We start from the raw sequence: 17279 nt of genomic DNA, 5'->3' as shown, positions 1-17279 counted from the left end.
CTGTGTTATATTCAGTGAGGACATTGTGCCCTGTGAAGCATAGGACTGTGGGTGTGTCAAAGTCTTTCTGATCTGTAATGCCGTTGCTGGTTCTCCTCTGATCTTGATATTATATATAGCTGATAAGCACTTGCATGGATGGGGTGCTGTGGGAGGATTTGCAAGCGTACGAATAACTAACTGCAGAACCATGTGCTTTTTCTTCTTCAGGCTGAAAGTCACAGCATGAAAAACCAACAAATGGACCCCTTTACTAGGCGGCAGTGCAAGCCCACAATAGTATCTAATGTGAGTGTAATGCTTAAGTTCAATTGAGGCAATTTGCAAACCAATGTAATGCTGAGAGTAGGAAGAATAATGTTGTTTCTATTCATTTCCAACTGTACCATGTGTTATTAACACTCTGGATGCCAGGGTGAGATACAGTTGAGTGAGATTCCTGTCTCACCCAAAGGAAGGAAAAAGCAGTATTATTTTTTAATGCAAAGCATGAAGGCCATAAGTGGTGTGGGTACCTACATGGAGAAGCAACTGTGGTTTCACTTACGTAGTGAGGAGTTCTGTGTAGAATTACTCAGATTTAGTTAGCTCTGGGAAGAGAGTTTGCTTTAGGTGTAAAATTACCTTCCAATTAGTTGATGCTTCCCTGAAAGATCTGTGAGAAGAGAGAGGAGACTGGACACTTTGGGTCTGTGATAGATAAGTCTCCTCCCCTGGGATACTGTGGCAAAACCTGCTACTGCTGTCCCTCGCTATATAACCGATGGATAGCGAGGTGGCCAGCTCCTACTGCTGAGCAGCCTGGCTTTGAGTCCTGTTCTGGAATAACATACAGTTCTGGTATCAGTACTTTAAATAAAGTCAGGTTGGCTTGGGAATAGAAAAGAATATTAGTACAAGGCTTGAATTAAATAATTATTTCTAAAATAATTCTTTATTAGAAATGAATCATAACTGAGTAGCTTTATTATGGTAGACAATTATTATGTAAAGAAAATAGTCTTATAAAGATTTCTTCTTTCTAGGTGATTTTTTTTTTCAGCCAGAACTGTTAAGCTGAAAGCAAATACATCTAATAATAGTGTTGAGAACGTTCGCAGGAGCAAACCATATCAACGAGAAATATATTTCTCATTTTATCAGACTTTGTCTGTTACTGTTGGGCGCATCACACAGATGATGATTTCAGTTGTCTCTGAGATTCTGAAGACTGGTTTAACTGATTTATGGCCACTCACAGTTTTAGATTCATGGATATGAGTGCTGATTTTAAAAAATGGCAGTATTACCAATTGGCTTTTGCCAATGTAAATACAGTGATTTTTAATTTTATTTCTTTTTTTAAATTTTTTTTCCTCTTCTGCTCTACAGTCCAGAGATCCTGCTGTCCAAGCTGCCATCCTTGCCCAGCTAAATGCAAAATACGGGTCTGGTGTATTACCAGATGCTCCAAAGGACATGAGTAAGGCAAGTTTCCATTTCTGTCTCTGTTAAGTTCCTCCCACTGTCACCGTTTTGCTCTGGAAGCCTATGACTAAGAGTATATGTGATGCTTCAGTTCTAGAAATAAGTACCCTGTAGTGCCTTATCATAGAAAAGAAACAACTGTTTCTTTCTTAGGGAAAGAAAATCAGGTTTCTCTAGCTGTATGAAAGCCAAACTGAGGGTATTTGTGACAGAAGTGGGGAAAAACTTTTTAATCTTTGTTTACCTGGACAGATAAGGGTTGGTGACTTACCTGTAGTTTTTATTTCAGGGTCAAGGGAAGGATAAAGATGTGAACTCAAAGTCAGCCAGTGACCTCTCAGAAGATCTTTTCAAAGTGCATGACTTTGATGTAAAGATTGATCTTCAGGTTCCCAGTTCAGGTAGGTACTGCTGTTTTATTAAGTTGCTGTTCCCTAACTTTGGTATTGCAGATTGTATTGAAGCAGAACTTTAGTGGAACTGAAACACTGGGCCAGGCAGTGAAGGTATGTCTGTAGATACAAACTTGCTGACCTATCCTCCTCAGTACTTCGAGAGTCTGAGAGATGTGGCAAAAATAACTTAGTGTCATAGAATTATTTAGGTTGGAAAAGACCCTTAACCCAACACAACCAGCTCCACCACTAAAATATGTCCCTATGTGCCACATGTACACGTTTTAAATGCTTCCAGGGATGGTGACTCAACCGCTTCCCTGGGCAGCCTGTTCCAGTGCTTGGCAAACCCTTTCAGTGAAGAAACTTTTCATAACTTCCAGTCTTACCACCCCTGGTGCAACTTGAGGCCATTTCTGCTCATCTTCTTAAGCTAGTGGAGGGAAAGCATGGGCGCATACTGGTGCAGTTTGACTTGCAAGGCTTATTTTTTTTCTTGCATTACTGGAACATTTAGAGCTGAAGTTTCATGGAGAATAAGACATTAGGAAGTATTGTAAGAATGCACAAGTATTGTAAGAATGCACAAAGATTTAAAACCCTTTTAAGAATAAAAAGTAGAAGAGGTGGTCTTTCCCAACTAGGTCAAGATTAGAACTCTGGATGTAAGACTACTGCGTGAGGTAGGACACCAAGAATAGGATACTTCCTGAAGCCAGTAGTGAGAGTTGGGAACTTTTGAGAGTGAGCACGTAGCTGAGGATTAGTCAGTAAAGGAGACTGAAAACCAGGAAGGGGACTGAAAAAGTGAAGAATGAGACATAGATAGCATAGATAGAGGTTTAAATATGGCTGGTTGGTTTGTTATTTTTTCCCCTTGGACAGAAGACCACTTCGGGTTTTTTTGTGCATTCTCCTTTCTTAACAGAAGAACCTGGGGACTGGCCAAAGTGTGTGTTGTAGACATGAATTTCTGACCGCTTGCCTGTGTCTCTGTTCTTGCTGTTCTCATGGGATAATGATTTAATAAAGATTAAAGAACTGAGCCCAGAGGCTCTGTTTTTGTATCATGATTTCAGTGTCCCCTAGTAGCTTCCTTAAGAAATGAAAGTGATCCACAACAGAAAGGTGGATTAATGTCAACATTGCATGTCCGTTATCTATAAACTATGAGAAACTGGCTGCATTATTAACTGAAGTTCTCGCCTGATATGTGCTAGAAAAGCCAGGTATGATTTTTATTGTGAAGTTCTCAGCAAAAGCAACTAGTAAAAGTCTGTAGTTTTCATGTACTTCAGTCCTCACTCTTTTCTTATCCCCAACAGAATCTAAGGCACTGGCCATCACCTCCAAGGCTCCACCAGCAAAAGATGGTGCCCCTCGGCGATCATTGAACTTGGAGGACTACAAAAAGAGGCGGGGGCTTATTTGAGCATGCCCACTCTGCTGCTTCTGATCCTGCATGCTCCATGACGATGTCCTACTTTTTCTTCTTCCCTTTTCAGTTCTCCCTTCTGGGTTGGAGCAGCAACAGAGCTGGGAAGAGACTCTTTAAAACTGCCAGTCATCTGTAACATAAACCATTCAACTATTTACTGTATAGACCTCCCTTCTTGCCCTTTCTTCCTGCCCCCCTCACAAATGTGGATCTGTGCTATTTGGGGTTTTCCCATTTCTTTTAGTTTGAGTTTTGTTTTTATTTTGTTGATGCAGCTCATTGGTCCACTCTGTGTTCAGTATTAGCCTGAGGTCTGGATTTTTATAGGAATCTCTTGGTGGTTGCAGAATCGGCACTTGGTGATCTCCCCTTACCTACCACCAGAGGCATGGTGAATAAACATTGGCGCAAGACCTTTGTGGCTGGAAGGTCATCTGCACTTTCTTCCTCCTCTACTTCCTCCTTCATCCTAGCTTTGGAGAAGGGAATCTTCAAAAACTGGCTTAGGTTCAAAGTGTAAATTTTTTTGGGAGGGTTGTGTGACTTTTTTTCAGGTGTTTTTTATCATTTTTAAGCTGCAGTACTATTTGTATCCGTCTGTCACAGTTCTTTACGGCTGTTTTGAATTTCTACCAGCTGTACTTGAGCATCTGAAATTGCAAGAAAGAAACTCATTAAATGTGATTCTTCTTACTAAAACGGCTTGGCTGATATAGCTGTTTAACTTCATGTTCCCTTTTTTTACTTACGCTGATTAGAGAGAGGTACACAACTCTTCAGGTGGGACTTGCCATCTAGCACATCCAGAGTCTCCAGCTGTAACTGAGTGGAGTAGCTTTTTCTGGGATGTCCCTGGGGTGCTCATTGGTTGGGCTTTAATTTCTTCTCCAAGCCTCCAATATTGAATATTTGTTAAGTCATTGTATCTTCCCTGGGTTCTGGCTCACTTTGATTCTTGCTTTGTGAACCATTTAAATAGGACTTCTTTAAACAAACAGAGAAGTCAAAAAAAAAAAAAATCACTTTGTGTAGAAGGGGAGGGGCACAGTAAGGACAAAGTGGAGGGGTCAGTGGGTGATGTATGAGAGGTGTCTGATGCACAGTTTTCATACAGAAACTGGTACAAGCAGAGTGCAACGCTAGCACAAGGATTCTGTGGCTTTATGGAATATTTGGACACAAGGTGACAGCTAAATTATCACTCAGGTGTAAAAAAAATAATTAAAAAAAATCAAAGTGTAAATATAAGTGACATTTAACAAAGAACTTTTCCAAATGAGACAACTGAATATATGGAGCTAAGAACTAAATTAAAAGAGAATTAGAAGTCTAAAAGGTTAGAGGCCCTCGTTCAGGTAAGCGTGCAAGCACGTGTGTGTTCCTACTCAGGCCAGTACGTATGTAATAACTCAAGCACTGAACTGGATAGGAATGTTTCTGGGGGACCCTGAAGAGGGAAAATGCTGATGCTCTTGTCTCTGAGCATTATTGTTTTTCTGAAATCACACGCTGGTTATGTTTAAACCTGTGTTTGATACTTTCTTGTTGGATTCTTAATGAAACTTTAATCTAGTTCTTATTTAACTTTCTCTTCCTTTTTTTAACAGTAGCTTTAAAGAAACATCATGTAATTGTGTGCAGATTGATACTATGAACTGTGTATAAAAAGAAAATCAACCTATGAAGCAACTCTTAGCTACCATGTAAACAGATAATTAGGAATCCTGCAAGACTTATTTACTGAATAGTCCATAGTTCTCAGACACTCGTGGGTTATTCTGTAAATATGTAATTGTGGACTGCTTTATTTGACAGCCTATTGTAGCAGCTTCTCTGGAGTTGTAGTAGGCTCTCTCATATATGTACTTTTAACTTTTTAAGAGTGGATTTATGGAATTGACCATGATAACTTCATAGGAGACATCGTGATTCACTGTGTAGATATGCATTTGATATGATTTTGGATTTTTTTTCCAACAGCTTCAATGATGTTATAATTTGTAATAAAAAAAATTCTAAACTTATTTTGCAATAGCCAGTTTTCAAAATAATCACTCTCCAATGCTTTGCAGAAATTGCAAATCCAAGTGATTCTGGAACTGATTTTTCCACAGAAATGCCTCAGAGCTCTGAGGTGCAGTGACGAGTGGTCTCTAAAGGTAAAGTTTACTCAAATTCAGTATTTTTAATATGCCTGCCCTTGATACATTAGTTTCGATTAACATCTACTTTTAGTAACACAAGAATAATCTGTATTACAGCCAAAACGTTGATGAGACCTGTACAGTGTTGCAAGTAACTTAGTGGAAATACCCGAAACAGAGGAAATGCAGTGAGTTTAGAATCTGCAGGTCTGAAGGACAAATGAAGTCTTTGTTATCTGCAACTACCACTTACCCTCTCAATGTCTCTGGATTCTGATGAAATACTGGTTTTGAGAGGCAACAGTAAATTATCATGCAAACCTCTTCTATTTGGAATAATACATCAAGAACGTACTCTTGACTAGTTACACAACTGTGTATGAAAGCTGTAATCTTTTTTCCTTTTAAGTGCATGTAAAGGTGAGTGACTACACCTCCCACTCTTTAGAGAGGGAGAGATTTGTTTGCTTTGTTTCATTGGTGTCCTAGCATAGTTCATCACAATTGTACAGACTTCTATAAATAAACTTGGTTTGTTGGTTTAATAAGGTCGATTGTTTATCCCTTGATCTGAGGTGCTAAGGATTTCCCCACACCCCACCCTCCAGAAACTGACACTTCATGTATCAGTCTGAATGATCTTACTTAAAATATTCATGCTGTAAAATAATGAAAAGTAAGTATCTTTTGCAAGAATGCTGTTAATGTTAAAGTAATGTTAGAGTAATCCTGGATTACTCTAACATTAAACTAGAGTTGCTCCTTACCACTGGAATCAAATGGAGCCTCTTGGAAAGTCAGTTCACTTGCACCTCTGCTGCATCTCACTAAAAACACAGACTTAGCTCATATTGCAGAAATCAGGCTACCTGTATAACAGATGCTAAAGCATGTAGCTGAACTTAGAGAAGCTAATGAATGAGATGAACAAGGCTGTTCTCAGGGTGGGGCTTGGTGGGAGAATGATGCAGAACAGGTCTAAGTTGAAACAAGATGAGTTCTGCCAAGGTGCAAGGAAAATCTTTTCCCCTTTAGGACAGTCAGGACTGTGGACTAGGCTGCCCAAACAAATTGTTCTGTCTCTAGGAGATGTTCAAGAGAAGGCTGGATAGAGCTGTGAGTAACATGATCCATCCTTCATAGTTTACCCAGCTTTGACCACGAGGGTGGACTCTGGTGACCTCTCCTCCAACCTGAATTATCCCATGACTCTTAAGTAACTTCATATTGCTTTCTCCAGTTTTATTTGTCTTATCTGCATTTCCCAACATACATCCTTCATGCTTGAGCTGATTGTCTCTAGACTTGACACTGAACAGGCTGGAGGACTTGGCGTGTGACACTGTAGGGGGAGGAGCTGTAACTGAGGTTTGATTAGCAAAGTGTTTCTTCTGGTGCTCTTTGATCAAGAGGGTAAGTTTTCAGTTTTCCACCTGTGCACATGGTTTTAAGCTGCTGTGCATGGTCCCAGTTTTTCAAGGAACATTTAGGACGGAGGATCTTGAGGATGGGTTCACAGTTTTCAACTGGCTTTTGGAAGGATAGGCAACCAACGGAAAGAGTACTGTCTCTCAAAGGAAAAGGACTGAACTCACTGTGAAGAAAGTGCTTTGCAGCCAGTTAATCCCTAGCCCAAAGATGTGTGAGAACTGAAAATGGAGCCTGCATGAATGCTTCACTGGTTATACAAACGGAAGGATAAAAAACCGATGTGGATATTATGTCAAATTTGGGCTTTGGCATCTTTGTCTTTCCCCTGTCCTAACTGGAAGATAGCTAAGCTTGTCCAGTTCACTCTGAAATTTGGGTTTCCTCATTGTGGAGAAAAAAAGTGCTGTAAACATGGTACTTAAAGTTCTGATACATATGCAATCTCGCTACATTCAGCACAGTCACTTAGTCTTTTAGAGGGAGATACTTAAGCAGCCAAATAAACGGGTGAGGTTTTTTTTAAAATTACTTTTACCTGGAATGGTAAAGTGCTTACTGGCTGTACCTTACCACCATCATAAATTGCTTCAGATTTTAGCACCCCTTCTCATGCTCAGCAGATGAGGGAATATCGTATGAGCAACTTTGGTCTTGCAACATGTGGAGTTACCTGAGTCATCTCTGCAGTCCAACTGATAAAACAGAAATAGTAAACAAAGTTGTGGTAACATCTTAAACTTCTCCAGCTGTTTGGAAAGCTGGCCACTAGATACTCCCTTGGGATTCTGTATGCCTTGACATCTATACAGATGTTAAAGGCTCCTGTGGTCCAAGTATATCAGGCCATAGCTACTAGGTGTTCCTCGTGTGCCAGCCTTTGGACACTTGACTGTTTAGCATTTCTCCTTTCTACTGAGAAGACTCGGTGTTCAGCTAAGAGTATGAGCAGTTAAAGGAGGTAAATTTAAGTAGGAGTTTCCTTGGAATATCTAATATATTGCAATTACCTGTTGGTAACAGAAGGTAGGGTGAGTATTCATGGTAGTTATGATGGTGTATCTGGAATTTTGTGTTAGACCACATGTAGAATACTGTGTCTGTTTTGTGGGGGGTTCCCCACTTCAAGGAAGGTTTTGACTACCTGGATCGTTTAGTGGTGAGCCATCAATGTGGTTAGGGGCTGGGACTTGCTCAGCTGGGAGAGGGTAACGATGTAGTACCAATACTGTATTACTACTGTTGGTAGCAGGCCATACTCCTAGTGCTGAGTCTGCAAGGCCTGAGGCTTATTAAGTTTCCCTTTCTGAATGTTCTTGACCTACCTGTAGCTTTGTTTTACTTGGCTTTTCTCTACTGATTGTTCTGACTGGCCAGGTGTCTGTGGCTAATTTGTTTTCTTTCTGTTTACCTTTGTGTGATGCAACTATATTTTTGTATTTTTATATATATAAAGTACTCAGTGTAATAAGCTGTTACTTCATGAAGAAAGAGATATTTATGACCAAAACAGTATGGTGAGGAGAAATGCGGTCGTGGCGCAATGGCAGAGACCTTTAAAAGTAGAAACAAAGGATGTAGCACAGAAGTAGATAGACTATGGAGCATGTCTGTGGGACTGGAGACCCTACAGTCATATACTGGTGAGTGGTTATTTGACAATGGTAAAGTATATGTTTGGTGTTTCTTGTTGTTTTGTTGGGATTTCTGTTGTTTTGTTTTTAAAAAGGGCAAAATTGTATTGGGAACAGAAGAATCACATCTAACATATGTGGGCATCACATGTCATAAACTTGGATGTAGACCAGTGAGGAAAGAGAAAGATGTAAAAGCATGTCAGCAGATACAGAGCCCTGCAAGTGGATCCTAGAGGGAGGAAGAAGAAACAGCAGCATGTTTCTCCCAACAGAGGACTCAGATGCTGACAGCTTCATGTTCTCCTTTCCAGAGGAGCAACAGAAGGCTGAAAATAACCCCTAGAAAAAGCATAGAAACAAAAAAAAGTGTGTCACGATTTTAACTGCATTACTGCCACTACTTCTGTATAGCAGTACTCTAACTGCATTATTATTCTTCCATTTCCTGTAATAATTAAATCTAGGCTAATAGTGATCCTTGAATTAGGTTAGGATTTCCATATGCTAACAATAAATTTTTAGCTTTACTTATATATACGTTATTCTTCCTCTTTGTGCATAAAGATCTTCAGGGTAACAGAATAGCATCCTTCCACTAAATATGGAGAAGTAATCAGGAAAGCAGCCTGCTTTTTACAGTTGTGTTTATAATTAGCATAATTTGAAATTAGAGGTTCTGATTAAGGGTGATGAAACCCCTCTGTGAGGACAGTCAGTGAAGCAGGCTGCCCCAGGGGGTTGTGCAGCTTATCCTTGGAAGGTTTCAACTGAATAAAGCACTGAGTACATGGCCTTTGGAGCTGATGCTGCTGGGTGCAGGAGGCTAATCCTAGGGACCTCCTGAGGTCCCTTCGAGTCCAAATTATACTATGACCCTATATACAGTAAATTCTGAGTGAACCCCAAGCTTACTTCGCATTAACTTGTCTGCTTCATAGTCAGGCTGTTTTAAGACAACTGATAGGATTTACCTGGGTAGCCAAACACAGGGCTTTGCCTAAAAGCCTCATTTGCAAATAGCTATCCGTTTAATTACAGTCTGTCTTCTCTAAATATATAATCGACATGTAAGGTCCTTAATTTGTGTCTGTTAATTGAATGGAAAATATAAAGAGCCGTTCTGCTACCACAGCCCACTGCTGGGGGATAGTGACTCTTTCCATCTTGGGAAGAACTTGGAATTTAGTAACTAAATTCATGGCATCCTGAATTCCAGTACTCTGTGGGTGCTAAAGTGTATTTTCTGTAGAGCAAATAATCTGAGTGTTTAGGTTGGGGAGAATATATTTTGGATAGGATGTATTTTTTATTCCGAACTTTGCATTTTGTTTTGGTATTGAAACGTGAGAGGCAGTATTTGAAATTGAAAAGGGCTGTTTTCTCTTTAGAAGTACTGGCACTTGGTGTCAAAAAGTAAGAAAGCTGAATGCTTTAAGAATCTTTATACCCTTATGCAGCATGAAGTAAGGCAGTGTCATTTCCTTTCTTAGGGAGTCATAGGGTTTTTTTTTTTTTTTTCCCTTCTTTTCTCCTTATAAAGCTTAAAAAAATAAATTGATTGACTTTCCTTATGATTTTTGATCATGATGATAGCTGATGTCTTTCTAATTCCTGAAGGCGAGCTGCTGACTCTACCCTACTTAAATGATTTACGTGCCATTCTGAGCTTCTGTGTTTCCATACATTCGTAATCCCCTGACAACAGAAGAAATGCTGCGCCCTAATGAGGGGGGGAAAGAGTGGCAATAGTCTGGAAAACGGTGAGAACCTCTGGTGTGTGAGGACAAATACTATGCAAACTTCAAGACATAATATATGCTGCCGGATAGCACCTGTGCCAAAGGTGGCACCTGGATTGAGCCAACCATGGTGTTTTCCCATGTAGAAAACCAGCATGCGGGAAGTAATTGTCTGAAATGATTTTTAAGGAATGTTGGAGCATCAAAAAGGTTAACTGGTAGTTATTCATCATGCAAGCAACATCTGTGACTTACTTGCATGTGCATCAGCTACTGTGGATCCTATGTGAGTTGGTCTTGGCTTTTTTTCTTTGTTTTAATAAATGTGTAAGATTTTGCTAGACGAGCTGTGTTTTTGAGTATGGTTCTGGAGAAGTTACAGTAGGTCAGTGTAGAAACGTGATCACAACAAAGGAGAAAGGGAAGAAAGGTATTGGGAGGTGGGGGGAAAACCAACAAGCTTTGCCGGAAGTGATGGGTTCATGTCCTAAATCTCCTGTTAATTATCAAGTAAAAATATTACTTTTCTTCTGTCTTCCTAGGGCAGGTTTTTGTTTAGCTAGTAAGTACCCCATCAGCTTGCTCTGCAGAAAACACAAAAGGTGGTGAGGGCAATAAATTACACTACATGTGAGTTGTTTAAGCTCATTTTAGACAAGATTCATGCTAAATAACATACCTGGAAGCAAAGAATGCAGCTTATTTTCTGTAGTGGGTTTATATATGTACATTGACCAAAATACCTGAAGTTTGGAATTGTGATTCAGTGGGTTGAAGGAAGGGGCAGTACTGATTAGAAGCTGGGAGTAATCTGCCTTTGCAAACAGCACGAACATGATTACCCTGCCTTGTTTCGCTGCACCTGCTTCAGGGAATAATTTCATAAGATCTTTACCTAAGAGCAGGGAGGAGGAAAGTTCAAGAGCTACAAAACGTGCCACTAAATGAGAGAGAATTTTATGTGAAATGTGTGATGACTCTGACTTTGTGCTCTCTGAAAGGATGGTTCTTGAATTGTTTATTTGTTGTTCTTCACAGCTACGGACAAACGGGCTATTGCCAGAGACCCAGTCTGGGGCACAGGAGTATTTGCTTTGAGTACCACAGCATAAAGTGCCGCTACTTGATCCCCTCCCCATAGTTCTCTCTGGTGGCACATCTGCCAACAGGTAACTCACTCCTGTTGTTTTCCAAGGTGAAACGGCTGTGTGAAAGGTCAGCTCCTAAAAACAGATGTGTGGCTGCCAGTTTTCAGGCCTTTTTACAAGGAAGCCATCTGTCTGGATGCCAGAGACTCCGCAGCCAGTGTGGGGATGTTTTCAGAGGTGGCAGTTCTAGTGCACCCTCTGATGGTTACTGATACCAGGTATTTCTCAACTTCTTCAAGTAGCAACTGACTTTAAGTGATTGACAGTATGGCAATTAGAACAAAATTGTTGCTCCTATCCCAAATATGCTTTGGAGGACTGCTATCAAAAATTGCATCTTTCCCGAAGAGTGGCCCTAATGCAGTGTTTTTTTCTGGCTGCAATTAGCACAAACAAGCTCAACAGTTGGTTTAAAGATTGTATACAACACAAACACTGAAAAGGAAGAAGACAAACTTTTCTTTCATACTTTGCTCTTGTAGACTTACTAGCCATGAAAACCTGAGAGTAGCTATTCTTTGTCACCAGACTATGGAGGCAAATTTTTCAACTTGGAGATTTAAATAAATGCTGTCTTAATCTGAAAAAGACTAATTAATTTGAAGCATTAATATGAAGCATTCATTAATATGAAGCAATAATTTTCAATTTTGAATCAAGATTAGTTGATTATTTGAATTTTTATTTCCATTGTAAACTTCCTCAATATTTTCTCAAATCATCAAAGGTAGGAAGTTGAAAATAGCAAAAACTGAAATGAAAAGTAAGCTGAGAACAATTTTAGCATTTTATAAGATTGGTTTTTTAGCTCTGCTCTGCTCCTAGTAAAGGCTCTGCTCTGCAGAGTTCAGCAACTTAGCTTAGCAAGCAAAATCTGGGAGTGTGAATGAACTATTGTAACAGCGTGGGATATGTGATTTTTGTCAAAATCTTTCACTCAAGCTAAAATCCCTTTTCTGCTTAGCACTGAAGAGTTTTTAGTATTGCAGCATTAGTATTGCAGAATGTACTCCTGGGTTTCCTGTCACTGTGTTGCCTGTTTCAACCAGTATCATCTGTTCACAGCAGCTAGTACTCTTCCAGAGGGCAGATAAAGAGTACTGGGAGGTAAGGAGAAATATGTTTATAAGTAGGATCTTGAAATGCTTCAGAGGTGAATACCAAGAAGCTTGAAAACATACAATCCCAAATATTGTATAATGGTTTATTTACCCTCTGCTGCAGCAGATGGGAGGGTTCTGTGGGAGGCAGTGGAAGCTGGAGAGAGTCCTCATGGAAAAATATTTTCACTCACAGGTGACCTGAACTGCAAAGTCACAGGGCAGAACTGTTCCTGTTGTGATTATTTTATGAATTTACTGAATGCTTGTGGACTGCCACACTATCCAGTTTTGTGTGCTGGGCAGAGATGGCCTGGTCAATTCCTCTGGTCCCGCTCTCTTCAAGAAGTGATGGGTAATAGGACCCACTGTCATCCACCATAATGTGAGTATTGCTCACAACAAAGAAGTTTGTTGATGCCTGGTTACTAACCATAAGTTATGACTATAAAATTAGAAAGCACTTAAATTCTGAAGGCTGCTTACTGCCCCTTTGTTTTTCTGCGTTCCTGCTCATTAACTTCCACTTTCAAACCAATTCTTCATTTTATCACACCGTGTGTATTTAGATGGTATATTAGTTCCTTTTGCTGCGGTCTCTTTTCAAAGGGAACAACAATTCTAACTTACCTTTGGAGGCAGAAACCAAATCTCTTTCATTTGTAAAAGATTTTAAGATACCACATTTGCTGGACTGTCTTTACATTAGGTCTCACCTATCACTGTCCTTAAAAGTACTTGGGTGGTTTTGGCCTGACTTCTCAAGGATAGTAGTAGGTGGCCACAGCAGAACAACAGATCTTTTTTCAGATGGTGAAGTGGGTTCAAATTGAAGTGAGAGTTTTCCAGGAATATAACTAGATATCAAATGTGAGCTGAATCTCAGTTTTGGAAGGAGATGCTGGCTGAGTGGGCTGTGCTTACTCACCTGAGCTCTGTGCTTTTGCGAGGTGGCAATAGAAACCAGGAAGGAGGCACAGCAGTGTTATTCCTCAAACAACCTTTCTGACTTTCCCATCATTCTGCATCTTTCTCCCTCTGTGATGGGGGAGCATGGAGCTCTGAGAAAACAAGGTCTGGTTCCTGGGACAGAGTGAGGGGATCTAGTGATGCAGGGGTGCCTGGGAAGCAAGGAGAATGGAAGGCAGTGCCTCAAAGGATAGGCCACGCAAGCCTGGGAACTGTTTGTCTGAAGCAGGGCCTGGCTTCACCTGCTAGTGGTTCCTTGACTTGTTTTCCCAGTCTCCTGAGCTCAGGAGAGCGAGGAGACCATGTTGCTCTGGAGCATGCCGAACAGCACAGTAAGGCTGGTAAGCACCCTTCTTCAGTTGCTTTCACTGTCTTTTTGGCACAAGTTTGTACTAACACAACTATACTTGATTAGCTTCTAAAAAATGTGCCTGGAGTTTACTACTGCTTTGGGTTTCTTCAGAAAACAATATACATATCTGTGTATATTCCTACTCTTATTACTGTGGCTGAAAATTAATCTTGGGAAAAGACCAACATGGTATTGTAGAAAGTCATTCAGTATTAAAAAGAACCGATTTGTCAAGTGCAGGGGAGAGGCAAAGCACCATTCAGCCATGGCAGGCAGCTATGGTAACCATCCACTTGGGCAAGCACATTCAAAAACATCACCTTGAGGAGCACACGGGCTATTTTTTAATGTCTCTTAAAAAAGAGAAAGTAATATATGGTTACAGCGTGCATGTTATCCAGGAAATCAACCACATCAGGAAATTCTAGGTTCTTCAGTAAAGCAATTAATGTTAAATTGGTGAAAATATCTTACATGATACTCATCTCTATAACGAGAAGACAATTGAAGGGTCAACATGATGATATTTTTCCAGAAGTTCTCTGGCTGAAATTAGACTGTTCAAAAAATTAGAGACAAAGCTAGTCTATTAGAGTAGCTATTAATGAGGAGAAACAGACACATACAAATCCAAAATCCAAGTTAAAAGTGGACTGAGCCACATGATTTGACTGATGTCGTTTTAATGTACTAGCACTCAGCCTGTTGTTGCAGTTCCAGGTGCTTTTTTAACTCTTAACGTTGAGCGAGGAGAGTGAAAGGTGAGTTTCTTGAGAGGTTTCTCTTGGTGTGGGAGGACTAAGACTGCAGTCCTTGGATGCAAGTGAAATTGTTTGGTTTCCTTGCTTGGTTACTGAAGGAGTAGTGGCTTGCTTGCTGAAGGGGTTGAGATAATGCTCCAGCTTACACCTGGTACAGTGTTCTTTTTGTCTCCTATGTCATGATCCCAGGCTTTACCTACAGACACGAACAAAGCTAAGGCAAAATGTAATTTAGTCAAATAGGTGGTACTTGCATTATCAAGAAGCAAGAGGAGGAACACTTATTTGTGATGGTAGGACACTTAAGGTGAAATTTCTCATTCTGGGCAATAGCAGACAATGAGGCTACAGAGCTAACTCACATCAGATGTGAACACGGCACTCAGTTTCCATCAATTAAACACAGACACTCCTGAAGCTGGTAATCAGACTTGGAGGGACAGGATATTTGCAAAATAGTTTATTTTTGGTCTTTAAATTGATTTGGGATTAATTTTAAAACAGCAGAAATCTTGTGAGGATCTCTGGAAAAAGTAGATTTCTTGTGTGGCACAGGCATACAGCTATAAAAACTTTACTTTCTTGCTTACCTGACCAGGTTGTAAAGGATTGATTTATCTCTCTTTCAGTCAAGAGAATGAAAGATTCACAGCAAAACTGTGTGGTGAGGGAGAAATAGTGAGGGTTCTAACAGCTTCCCGACAGGAAGGACTTCAAATCTGTTAAGTGGAGAAACAAAGGTGCTGGCTGGGGAAGGGCTCCCATGAGAAGGCAGTTAGACTGTCAGAAGTTTTGCCAGGAAATAACACTCCATCTCTTCTTTAGAGGGAGGAGCAGCAGCATTCCTCTTCTAGGTGGGGAAGGACTGCCATCAGAGCTGTCCCACTGAGTCTAATCAAATATCCCTTTGGGCCATTACCCTGCCTCAGACAGCAGCCAGTGTGGGATGATTAGGACAACAGTAAAGAATAGCCCCTCCACACCCCCCACTCCCCCAAAAAAGCCCCTAAAAGCTCTTTTTTCTTTATAGCTTCTAATGTTTTGAAACCATTGTGTTTAGTAACCATCAGCAGACCTAGCTGCTTTGGGTTTGTTCAGTCTCTTCTGGAACTAAGAGAAGAGCAAAGTGGCAGAAACCACTACATTTTGCACAAGTAATGGAAGCAAAGAGACATGGAGAGGAGCTGTCTCTGAGATTCACTAGCAAGAGTCTTTTGGAGGAGGAGCAAGGACCAAGGAGAAACTATGATGGTCTTCATTGCACCCAAAATTTGCATAGGAATTTTGTAGTGTGGGTGTATTTGTAGATTCTAAAGTAGCTGACTTGTTGCTAAAGATCTTGCTTTTTTTTTTCCTTTTTCCCAAGCAATGAACAGGTGAAGAGGAACTAAGAGAAAAAAAGTGGTACTGGGGGAAACATGTTGAAGCACCTTTCAGTTTGGGTAGTATGGGTACACTTGTGGTGAGATATCAGTGATACTTTTCAAATCCTCTACTTCTTATTTGGAATCAAAGAGCAAACTGCAACACAAGCAGCGTAGGAGTAGGGCGTATGCCCAAAAACCACCCCTCTAAGATGGCTGGCTTAGAGAGGTGGTTGTTGGCATGTTATCCTTGTTGAGGAGAGAGCAGAAGCAGTGCAGGGGTTTGCTGGTGTGGGGGAATAAGCATCATTCCTCTGGCAGGCAGCCATGCTCAAAATCTTCTCTCCAGCTAGGGCTCAGCTGGCTGAGCTGGGCTGCCCTGAGAAAAGTTTGTGGAGAAAATTTTATAAAGCTTTTCAGATGTCCCTGTGACATGGCCACCTTTCTTCATTTAACTGCAAGATAACTCTGTTCCGGACTTGTCCTAGAATCTTATTTCTTGTTGTTGGGTTGACAACATATGATCCACTCTCTCTTTCTTTTGATCCCTTTTCTAGCATATACTTTTCTAATTACATCAGGCACTGGCTATATGCCTTCATTTTCAAGGCTCTCTGCTGTTTATCCCCGCCCACCTAATTATCTTTTGTTAATGAGATGCCAGTTCCTGCCTCTCATCTCCATGGCCAACTTAAACACCTTTGATAAGCTCCTTCATGCTTTCTGCCATGCTGCTTTTAAGGTTTTGGAGGGGCTTTGTGCAAACACTCTCAAGGCTCCCATCCTTATGTTTCCTCCACAGTTCCCCACCCAGCCACCTCCACCCACGCATCCCTCCTCTCCTGTTTACCTCCCAGCCTGTCAGGCTCAGCCTTCTCCCTAAGCTCCACTCTGGGCCATGCACCTTGACAGCAGGGACTGGATCTGTCCAGAGTGAGTCAGTAGCAGAGATTTTTCCATGATGGGTCTAAAGGCTGTTTAAATGTTCCAGATGAAATGTTTTATATCTATAGAATAGGTATTCAGAATAATTATTTGCTCATCTTCCATAAAGATAATTGTATTGCCCTCCATATATTTTCTTCTTCCTTAAAACCTCTCTTCAAACTTGTCAATGTTTTTGTAAGGCTGTTTGAAAGTTTAATTTTATGATGAGAAATCACAATTTTTTGGTGACTCTCTTACAGCTTTTTAATAATCTTGTCCCCTCTCATATTTTTCCATTTTAAAATTATACGTAGCACACATTATTTTTTCATACATTTTTTTCCTTTTATGAGTAACTATTGTACAGATTAATTGATTAAAGTGTTCTTTTTCCCCCCAAGATCTCAGGA

General features: G+C 40.4%; 1 protein-coding gene across 1 annotated transcript in view; it reads left to right on the top strand.

Annotated features, from left to right (window-relative positions):
* The window catches only part of RTF1 (RTF1 homolog, Paf1/RNA polymerase II complex component), a gene marked incomplete at its 5' end in the record, with an annotated part of 31051 nt that extends 25482 nt beyond the window's left edge, over positions 1–5569 (top strand). Inside the window, 4 exon segments of the mRNA XM_084263516.1 lie at positions 211–288; positions 1372–1467; positions 1757–1868; positions 3188–5569. Coding sequence (XP_084119642.1) covers positions 211–288; positions 1372–1467; positions 1757–1868; positions 3188–3294 — 393 coding nt within the window. The 3' untranslated portion in view covers positions 3295–5569.
* Between the last annotated feature and the right edge of the window lie 11710 nt (positions 5570–17279).

Source organism: Gallinula chloropus (genome assembly GCF_964237585.1).
Source record: "Gallinula chloropus genome assembly, chromosome: 4".
In the NCBI taxonomy this organism is placed as follows: domain Eukaryota; kingdom Metazoa; phylum Chordata; class Aves; order Gruiformes; family Rallidae; genus Gallinula; species Gallinula chloropus.
This window is presented reverse-complemented; position numbering and strand designations above follow the sequence as displayed.